At 45.7% G+C, this 10,224-nt stretch overlaps 1 protein-coding gene across 1 annotated transcript; it reads left to right on the top strand.

Moving 5' to 3' along the window:
- The first annotated feature begins 6,039 nt into the window (after positions 1 to 6,039).
- Positions 6,040 to 10,004, top strand: LYRM9 (LYR motif containing 9). Its single transcript, XM_006890944.1, has 3 exons — positions 6,040 to 6,165; positions 8,764 to 8,856; positions 9,987 to 10,004. The coding sequence occupies exons 1-3, from the start codon at positions 6,040 to 6,042 to the stop codon at positions 10,002 to 10,004; spliced, it is 237 nt and encodes a 78-aa protein (XP_006891006.1).
- The last annotated feature ends 220 nt before the right edge of the window (positions 10,005 to 10,224 follow it).

Raw genomic sequence — 10,224 nt, 5'->3', positions numbered from 1 at the left:
TTTTCTTCTGTCATAATGGACTTTAAAAGAGCCATTTTTAGTGTACAGCAAGTGGACCCATGACACGGCTGACTTGCCAAGAGGAAAGGTGAAGAGACAGGAGCAAAGGTGAGGATAAAGGCAGTGTCTTAGCAAAGATGTGTTCCAGAGAGAAAAACAAGGGTACTCTCCATTGAAAGGCAGGGTAGAGACGTAGTAGCAAGAGTTACATTCCTGAGGAAGAAGCGTGTGTCCCTGAAAGGAAAGAAATGGAGATGACCACTAAGGTCATGGATTAATGTAGCTGGCTCGCTTCTTCATTTGAGTGCACTTGAGGGCTTGAGTCTTGGCCTGATATTTTAGGATTTTCAAAATTTGGTGAGTAGTTCACATTCTGGTTCATTGTTTGGGTTGTTTTTTTTTTTTAATTTTTCTAATTGTTTTTTATATAACTAGCCACATGACATTGCTTTTGGGACAGTCTAGTTCTAGCTACTTTGTTTGACCTTTGCCTTTAACTTGAATTTTTGCTTTCCTTATCTGGTTTGTATCTGCCCAAACATTTTTTTTCCTTCCTGGCCTCTCCTCCTTTTACCTGCCTTCACTCAATTTTGATCCTAGTAGAGCCGTGGTCCATCTATCCATGGAGGCTTGCATGCTCCTGAAATGCGGAACATGCATCACTGCAGCTTCCAGACTAAGACATTTTGGGAAGAAAGGCCTTGCAAGTCACTTTCTAAAACGAGTTGGTGAATAATCAACAGTAATTAATGTTGTCAAACAAAAAAGTCTATGAATGATTACTTCTGTGAAGTTTCTACCTGGGGGCTGGGAAAGTAGGAGGATTTAACCCAAAAGGAACTTATTGAAGGAATGAGGAGCTTGCCGAATCAAGGAGGCGAGTGGAGAACCAGCCTTGGGCTTGGCTCTACATCCCTGCCACAGGGAGGGAGGTATTCCTGGAAGACCAGGTGGCAGGGCTGACAGGGACAGCTATGAACAGAAAGAGAAGAGGCTGATCAGGATACACTACCAGTGAGATCAAAGACTGCGATGGGGAGGTCAAGATGAAGTCCAAATGCTGGATCCCTGAGCATCCTGGGACCATGGTGTTTACTTGTAGCTTTAGCAATGATACCATGAGATTCCTTGCCCCTTAGACAATAGCAAACCCACATTTTTAATTAAATGAATTTTTTTAAGTTTAGCTCCTCTAAGTAGACCCCCACACACATATATATGCTTTACTAGTTATTACTGAGAATGACTAAGTATTATAATTGAGCTGAAAATAATCTCCCGCCCATACTTGCTGGGTTGGTTACTAAGTATTGCCTGGGTTTTTGAGTAATGAAGTTGTGCTCCTTCCAAATGTTAATTTTGAGGACTGCAGATGCTAACCATCTGTTCCATGACTAGCATTTTACAATATTTGATTAGCACTTTATATAGCTTGGGGAAGACTGCCATTGGAGTATGTCCATCAGATTGGGGACACTGCTGGTGGGGTGTCCTTGAGGTATGGCCCCATTGTCAGGGGCTTCTCTCTGTTTGGTGGGCTGAAGGGTGGCTAGTCAGACTGCCAAGTTGCTGATTTATTGAAGAAAGACCTGAAAGAGTTTTATTTCTGCTTACAAGCCTCCTTAGAGCTGGATCCACCAGAGCTTATCATGGAAGTAGAATTTGGCAGGTCAGGGTCTGTCTGTGAGTTAGGACTCCTGGTTGCAAGTGACAAAACCGCACTGCCTTGGCAAAAAGGAATTAATGACCCAGATCATTGAACGGTGTATGCATGGGGCTGCCTTCCCAGGTAGAGTTTTAGGGCTTAGACAAACTCCCTTCCCCCAATTGCTAGTGTCTGATAAGGTGGAAATGTGTCACAAACAAAAAAGGGTTTGTTGTGGGTTTTGGTTTGTTTATTTCAAATTTTGGAATAGTCCTTTGAAATACCTACATATATTTCTACTCCATTTGTGTGTGTATTTGGTGGAGGGTCAGTAATTTCTGTCCTTTGCAATTCATCCTGTATTTTCTGTAAGATGTCAAGTGCCATTGACTACGACTCATGGTGACTCTAAGCAACAAATCTGAACCTTGCCCTATCCTGACCATCTTTATGATTTCCAACACGTTCGTGCCCACTGTTACAGTCACTGTGTAAGTCCCTCTTGTTGGGGATCTTCCTCTCTTTTTCTCACCCTCCGCCTTTCCTAGCGTGATGTCCTTTTCCAACGACTTGCCCCTCTTGACAACATGCCCAAAATATGTGAGATGAAGTTTCATCATCCTTGCCTCCAAGAAACACCCTGGTTGCACTTCCTCCAAGATACACTTGTTTGTTCTGTTGTCAGTCCATGGGGAATTCAGTACTCTGCTCCAGCACCTCAGTTCAGAGATAGAGTTTCATCTTCTGTCATCCTTATTAATCGTCCAACTTTCAGATGCATAGGAAGCAACTGAAAATACTATGATTTGGATCAGGCACTTCTTAGTTATTAAACAGACTTCCTTACTCTTTATCACTTTGGAGAAGTCCTCGATAGCAAGTTTCATCATGAAGCACATCCTTTTCTTTTCTTTTTTTTTTTTTGTGTGTGTGTGTACCGTCAAATCAGATCTGATTGGTACAGGAGGAGATTGTTCCTCCTTCTTCAGCAGAGCTTTTGGTGGATTCGAACCATGTACCTCTGAGATTGCAATGCAGCTTCTTGCCACTAGGCCACCAGAGCTCCCTGCATCTTTTGATTTCTTAACTACCGCCACCATGGATGTTGATTGTGGATCCATGTAAAATGAAATCATTGACAACTTCAGTCTTTTTCCATCTATTGTGATGGTCCAGTGGTAAGGATTTGTGTTTCCTTGCTGTTAAGATGTGCTTCACATTGGATGCTGTAGTCTTTGATTTTTCTGCAGCAAGTGTTTCAAGTCCTCTTGACTTTAGTAAGCAAGATTGTGTCCTCTGCATATAGCAGGTTATTGATGAGTCTTCCTCCAGTCCTGATGTCTTGTTCTTCATATAGTCCAGCTTCTCTAATTATTTACTCAGTATGCAGATTGAATTTCCCCAAATGAACTCTAGACTTTGTTTCTCTTGAGGTCACAGCTCTGCCTCCTGCCATGTGACTGACTTCAATCTCAGGTTTCCCCAGTCCCACAGCCATTAACCCGATTCAGGGTCATAGCTACCCTATAACAGAGCAGAACATCTCCACTGGGTTTCCAAAGCTGTAAATTTTTTGATTATTATTTTTAATTTTAATGAAAATTTACAGTGACTTTGGATTTCCATTCATTCATTGTTGCACTTTTCTCCCTGCCCATCCCATCCTTTCCCCCTCCCCTAGTCGTTGTTCTCCTTGAAAAGTAAAAGAAAAATTCTTTCATTGCTTTACAGTCCTTCCTCCCAAGTCCACTCCACTATGCAGCCTTCGTTCTGGACCAAGGCTGTAAATTTTTACAAATGCAAACTGCCTCATTTTCTCCCTGTGTGTGTGTGTGTGTGGGCAGGGGTGGGGGGGTGGGGGCGGGTAGTGGATTCAAACCACAGACCTATTAGCCAAATGCTTAATCCATCACACCATCAGGGCTTCCATTTTAGGCCTCAAGAGGATGCCAAATGACTTCCCCCAAAATGCAGATCCTCTCTGTTTCATGTCTAATGGGAGCTGGATGGAGTCTTTTCCAGTCATGCCTGCAGAGTTGAGACGCTCTCTGATGGTCATGTGTCCATCCTTGATCCAATCCCTGTGATGATGTAGATACAGGACTCTGATTGGTCAGGAATGAGGTGGAGTCTTGCCTATACCTCCTGACTGACAAGTTGAATCTCCTGGTGCAAAGCCAGACCTGTAACCACAAGAGAGAATGGATAGCTGGGGTAGAAAGCAAAGCAGCCAGACCTGCGAGGTGTCAGAGGAAGAGCTTGGAGAATCAGGAGGAGACTTGTGGGGATGGTTTCTACACATATGTCAACACTTGTCACAGTGTGCATTTTAACTATGCGCACTTGCTTACATGTTGATTATATGCCAACTATCCCTCAGTACTTTGCCATAACTTGCTATGCATCAGAGAGCTGGGCAATGACTAGGGATGATAGAAGAAGAGTTGATGCCTTTGAGCTTTGGTGTTAGACAAGAGTATTGAATATACCATGGCCTGCTAGAACAAACAAGTTCGTCTTGGAGAGAGTGAAGCCAGGCTGCTCCTTGGAGGCAAGGATTCTGAAGCTCTGTCTAACATACTTTGGACATGTTGCAAGGCGGGATCAGTCCTTGGAGAGTGGCATCATGTTTGGGAGGGTAGAGGGACAGTGCAGGAGAGGAAGACCCTCGATGAGATGGATTGAATCCATCACCGGAGTAATGGGGATAGGTGTGTCAGAGACAATAAGGTTGGCAAGAGATAGAGCAGGGTTTACGGCTGTTGAACATAGGGTCGTTATGAGTCGCAAGCAACTTGGTGGCACATAACAACAACAACAACAACAAGAACAACATCCCTCAGTAAAAGGAGCCCTGGTGGTGTTGTAAGCAATGTCCTTGGCTGCTGATGGTCGACAGTTCAAATCCACCAATTTTTTCTTTGGTAGAAAGTTGGACGGTCTTCTACTGTAAAGATTTATAGCCTCAGAATCTCACTGGAGGGTTGCTGTGCATTGGACTCAACTTGATAGAGGTGTGTGGGTGATGCTTTTGGCCTCTAACCAAAAGGCCAGCAGTCTGAGCCCACCAGCCTCTGTGGGAGTGAAACGAGGTAACCTGCATGCCAGGGTCACCAGGAGTCAGAACTAACTTGATGGCATTGCATAGTGGGTGGAGTGGTGCACTGGTTAAATGCTGGGCTGCTAACTGAAGGTTGATGGTTCGAACTCTCCTGCAGCTCCTGTAATTATTGCAGCCTGGGAAAGGACTCCCAGCGACCCCGTGAGCAACAGATCTGAAGCCTGTCCTGTCCTGTCCTCATCATCTCTGACTCTCTTGAACTCATTGCTGTAGTGATTGTGTCAATCCATCTCATTGAGAGTCTTCCTCTCTTCCTGTTTCTCTTTAGAACTCTCTCTTGTTGCCATTGAGTCAGAACTGACTCATAGCTGACCCTTCAGTGGGTTTTGGGAGCTCTGGTGATCTAGTGGTAAGAGCCTACGCTGCCATCCCGAAGGCATACAGTTAGAATCCACTAGCTGCTCTCCATGGGAGAAGGATGGGTAATCTCCTCCTTGGCGATTAACTGCCTCTGAAAATCTGCTAAAGGGTCAGTTATGAGTTGCTTCCAATTTGAAGGTAAGCAATAACAAAACTCGCACAAGAGGAGATTGTCCATCCTTCTCCTGTGGAGCAGCTAGTGGACTTGAACTGTGTGCCTTTAGGATTGCAGCATAGCTTCTTACCACTAGGCCACCAGAGCTCCTTACTTAGACATTAGACGTGGTTAGGAATATGAGTCAGAGCTGACTTGATGGCAACTAACAACAACAACAACAACAACAGTCTTATAGGTTGTTTGGATTAAATGTGTTACATATAAAGTGAATAAACAGTGAAATAACATTCTTATTAAAAAATGAAAATGTGTGCCCAGATCTTGCGCACCACAGCATCATCTGTGTGCAGTGTCTTCATGCCAAGTCCTCTAGACTTGGGCTTCTGAAATCTAAAAGTACATGTGATTCTCCTCAGCATCTTGTTATAATGCGGGTTCTTTTTAATAGATCCAAGGGTCTCCTTCACATTTCTAAACGTTCCCAGGACCACGCTTTGAGTAAGTGAAGCTAGAAAGCAGGACATTCTCCCTCTGTTGCCTGATGCCCTCAGTACTGTGAGCCTGACTGAAGCCAGACAGAGCTGGCACTTGCCTCACCGGGTCTTCTCGCTTGTCACCCTTCTCCTGCCAGTGACGCCTCCTCATGCACAGAAGTAGGTTTCCAGAAAGAAGAAACCAGGCATGAGGTTGCATATGGCCCTCTACATTTGCAGTTTGTCCTGGGGCCCTGCTAAGGATTGGGGTGATGTCTTAGCAGTGATGCTGTGTGTTTTCCAGGGGCAGCGGATCTCGTGGATGGCCCCACTACCAGGGGCAGAGCTGGTCCAGAGGCCACTGCAGCTTTATCGTTACCTGCTGCGCTGCTGCCAACAGTTGCCGACCAAGGGCATCCGTGAGCATTACAGACATGCTGTAAGGCAGGTAAGGGCAGGGGACACTGAGTGGGGGCAGCATGTGGCAGGGAGTAGGGTGAGGCTTCTTCCAACCAAGAGTCAGAAGTGTAGTATGGGACTGGCCCTTTAGGTAGTAGGAGCCAGCTCTGGTAGGAGCCACAGGAGTGAGTGCCAGTGTGCTCCGTCCTGGAGACAGAGGGTATGACATCCACACCCCAGCTCTGTCAGGGCTCCAGTAAGGCAGCTTAGTGGATCACTGAAATGCAGTGTCGCAAGCAGGCCTACCAACACAGCACAATCTGAATTTATTCATTAGAAGACATTGGGAAAGCTCAAACAGGGACTGTCTACATTGGGCCTCTCAAAAAGCTCATTGACAGGAAGCTCTGGTGGCCTAGTGGCAAGAAGCTGTGCTGCAGTCCTGAAGGTGTGCTGTTCAAATCCACCAGATGCTGTGTTGGAGAAGGAGGGACAATCTCCTCCTGTGCCAGTCAGATCTGATTCAATGGTACACAACAAGCAAACAAATAAACTAAAAAGCTCATTCCATCAATTCAGAATCAACTCATTGCTGACCCTCTAGTGAGTTTTCAGAGGCTGTAAATCACACAGAGGAGACTGGTCATTTTCCTCTCACAGTGCAGCTGGTGGGTTTGAACTGCCAACCTTTAGGTTAGCAGTGCAACTCCTTACCCTTTAGACAATGAGAGCTCCCTTTACCAGACATGTATTCATAAAAAAAATGTCAAAATCAGGAAGCAGAAAGGCAGAGGAAATGTTCAGGATTTAAAAGACGACAGAAACATGATAGGGGTGGTGCTGATTCAGTGGTAAAATTCTTACATTCCATGCTGGAGACCCAGGTTTGAATCCTGACCAGGGTCCCTCATACATAGACAGCCTGTCAATCAGCAGATTATAAGTTATGGTGATGCTGGAGAGGTTTCAGTAGCCCTTCCAGACTAAGAGACTAGGAAGAAAGGCCTAGCAATCTGCTGCCAAAATATTGCCCTGTGGATTCCAACAGTCTGACCCGCTGCTGACGTGGTGGTGGCACAGGACCCTGTTTCATTGTGTTGTGCATGAGTTGTTGTGAGTCACAACATGAGTCTGAGACATGACAGCTAAATGCAGTGGGTGACTGCAGATCAAATTTTGGGACAGGAGGAGGGGAAATGCCATAAAGGACATTATTAGGACAATTCATGAAATTGGAAGATAGGCTGTAGTTTAGACTATATATAGTATTACATCAGTGTTAAATCTCTGAATTTGATTGTCATGGTTATGTAAAAGACTACCCTTGCTGGGAAATGCACTTGAACTTTAAGACTTGAAGACATGATGTCATCAATTTACTCCTGAGTATTTCCAAAATCTGTTAATACACTTGCATATTAAGAGAGAACAAGGAAAAATAAGAAAAAAAAAGAACGAGGAGGAAAATGTGGCAGATGTTAACTCTAGTAGGAAGTTCTTTGTAGTATTTTTGTAATTTTCTGTAACTAAGACATTATTTCCAAGTAAAAAGTTAAAAATAGAAATTAATATCAAAATAAAAATAACAGCAGTTGTTGTTGTTGTTAGGTGCTGTTGAATTGACGGTGACTCACAGAAACCCTGTGAACAGCAGACCTGAACTCTGCCCTCCCTGGTGCCATCCTCACAAGCTCTGATATGCTCATGCCCATTGTTACGGTCACTGTGTCAGTCCATCTTGTTAAGGCACGCCCTCTCTTTCTCTGACTCTTTCTTTACCTAATAGCGGAAGGCAGTGGAAACATGGAGAAAGGGGCAGTTAACTGTCTGGGGGAGTCAGGAGGGCTTCTTGGAAGTGACACCTGAGCCCAAGGAGGAAGAGATGGTGGGGTTAGGAGTGACAGGGAGGGGAGGGGAGCCACAGTTCTGTGTGAGGGCCTTGTTCCTGAATATCATGTGCTTCTCAAGGGTAAAAGCAAACTAAAACCTCTGTTCCATGTGGGACCTCCCTGACACCGCCAAAGCCACTGTTTCTGCCTCACCTCCCTTCCCTGCTTTGCCATGAGAAGTCTCCCCCTGCTATAAAGCCAATGCACAGAAACCACCCTGCTGAAAACTGCTTTCATGAGGAACAAACTGGGAAGAGAACTAAGTTCCCAATCATCTCTGATGGCTGATGTCCTTGGGGGAGGCTTGAGTGTCGGTAGGAGCCCATGGTGGTACAAACACTCAGTGTACTCAGTTATTAGCCAAGAAGCTAGAAGTTTGGGTCTGCTCAGAGATGCCCTGGAAGAAAGGCCTGGCAATCACCTTTTGAAAACCCACTCACTGAAAACCCTATGCAACACTGACACATGAAGTTGCTGTGAGTTGGAATCTACTCAACAGCAACTGTGGGGTTTTTGGTGCCAGATTTCCTTGTTACAGTTGCAACTAGGAGGATGGGTTTAGAAGTCATTTAGGCAAGGATTCAAGCTGACCCTGCTTAGCAGCAAGTTACGATTTCTGAGCCTCCTGCATCGCCAAGTGGAATAATCATAGCTGTGTCTGGAGGGCTAGGAGCTGCTGAGTGTCAAATGCCTTGCAGGGGCCCTGGTACCACAGGTCCTGTGAAGATGCCTAGTTACCTTTATGCTTCAACTTCCAGAGTTTCCAGTCGCATGCAGATGAAGATGATCCAGAGAGAATCCAGCAGATTATTAAGAGAGCCATTGAAGACGCTGACTGGGTCATGAACAAAGTGAGTGCCTGGCTCCCATCACCACTGGGAAGTTGATGGCTTTAATCTCAATGGCCACCAGGGGTTGCCCTTGCCCTGCGGTTGAAAGTCTTTCAGTTGAGCTTGTCTGACGTTTTCTCCTGTTTGAGATTTTGTGTTTTGGCCGTGAGTGCTGAGCCAGAAAGATACAGCAATACCTTGCTCAGTTGTAGTTCTTTTCTGTAAGAGGTTGGAGGTTCCCTCAATCTCCGAAGGTAAATTACTACCTAACAGTTCTGAATGAATTGAGATGAGGCTGCAGGAAGAAGATGGTGAGCAGCCTCCCTGGAAGGAAACATGCCCAGTCTGGCAGCAGCACTGTGATTTGGGTCAGAAGGGAAACACAGACCTGAGAGGGAGTGAGCTCCCTGTGCCTGGGATTATTCAAATGGAGTCAGGGTTCCTGAGGTTGATTCAAGTATCTGTGTTGGTGGAAAAAGGGAACTGGGAATAAGATAAACTTCTTGTAGTCAAGAGACAGACTCTGGCTCACGATAACCCCCTGCATTTCAGAGTAGAAGTGTGCTCTGGAGGATTTTCAGTGGCTGATGCTTTGGGAAGTAGATTGCCAGGCCTTTCTTCTGAGGCCCCTCTGAGGGGACTGAAAACCTTCTGGTTAGCGGCTGAGCATGTTAACTGTTTACACCACCTAGGAACATATATCAGAATCCTGATTGTTAATCTCAAAATCTAGAACGTGCTTTTTCTCCCCCCGAATCTACGATGTGGGGTCCAGGATTCGTTTCTTTTCAATGCTCAGTGATTGGGCCAGAGGGCCTCTAAAGAAATCTTCTATCTGGGATCACCACCTTTTTCCCTAATAAGACACAAACTGAAGACTTGACAATTTTCAATCCCAACACCCCTGGTCTCTTTCTCCTCCCACTCTCATCCCATCAGCTTCCTTTTCCATTAGAGAAGAAGCGGGTCCAGGTGCTAACCAGAGCCTGGGGGTGTGGTCTGAGTGCCTGCTGAGTGGGCTTCACTGCCTCCTGGCAGCCCCCACAGGATAGCAGCTGAGCCCTAGGAATCCAAAGGTCTCAGGATTTTCCCACAGTCCTCCCTTCCCTGTGGACATCCTTCATCTACTTCTAACAATTTTTCTGTTACAGTATAAAAAACAAAACTGAGATGGCGTGAAGCTGTCCCGAAGATCTCTGAAGCCAAGAGGCCCTGTGGTTCCTGGGATTAAGTGGCGGCAGCAGTTTTACCCACCAGCAGAGACACCAGGAAGTCTGTGAGGGAGACCCTGGCCTTGGCACAGATGGCGCTCCTCACCTTGTTCCTGACGCCAGGCACCGCTTACGACCTGAGCTTTGGGGAGAACGTGGCTTTCTTGTTCTTTGTCTT

The sequence above is a fragment of the Elephantulus edwardii genome, unplaced genomic scaffold (genome assembly GCF_000299155.1).
Source record: "Elephantulus edwardii isolate Elephantulus edwardi_28Jun2011 unplaced genomic scaffold, EleEdw1.0 scaffold00094, whole genome shotgun sequence".
In the NCBI taxonomy this organism is placed as follows: Eukaryota; Metazoa; Chordata; class Mammalia; order Macroscelidea; family Macroscelididae; genus Elephantulus; species Elephantulus edwardii.
Note: the sequence above shows the minus strand (reverse complement) of the source record. Positions and strands in the feature narration are given on the sequence as shown.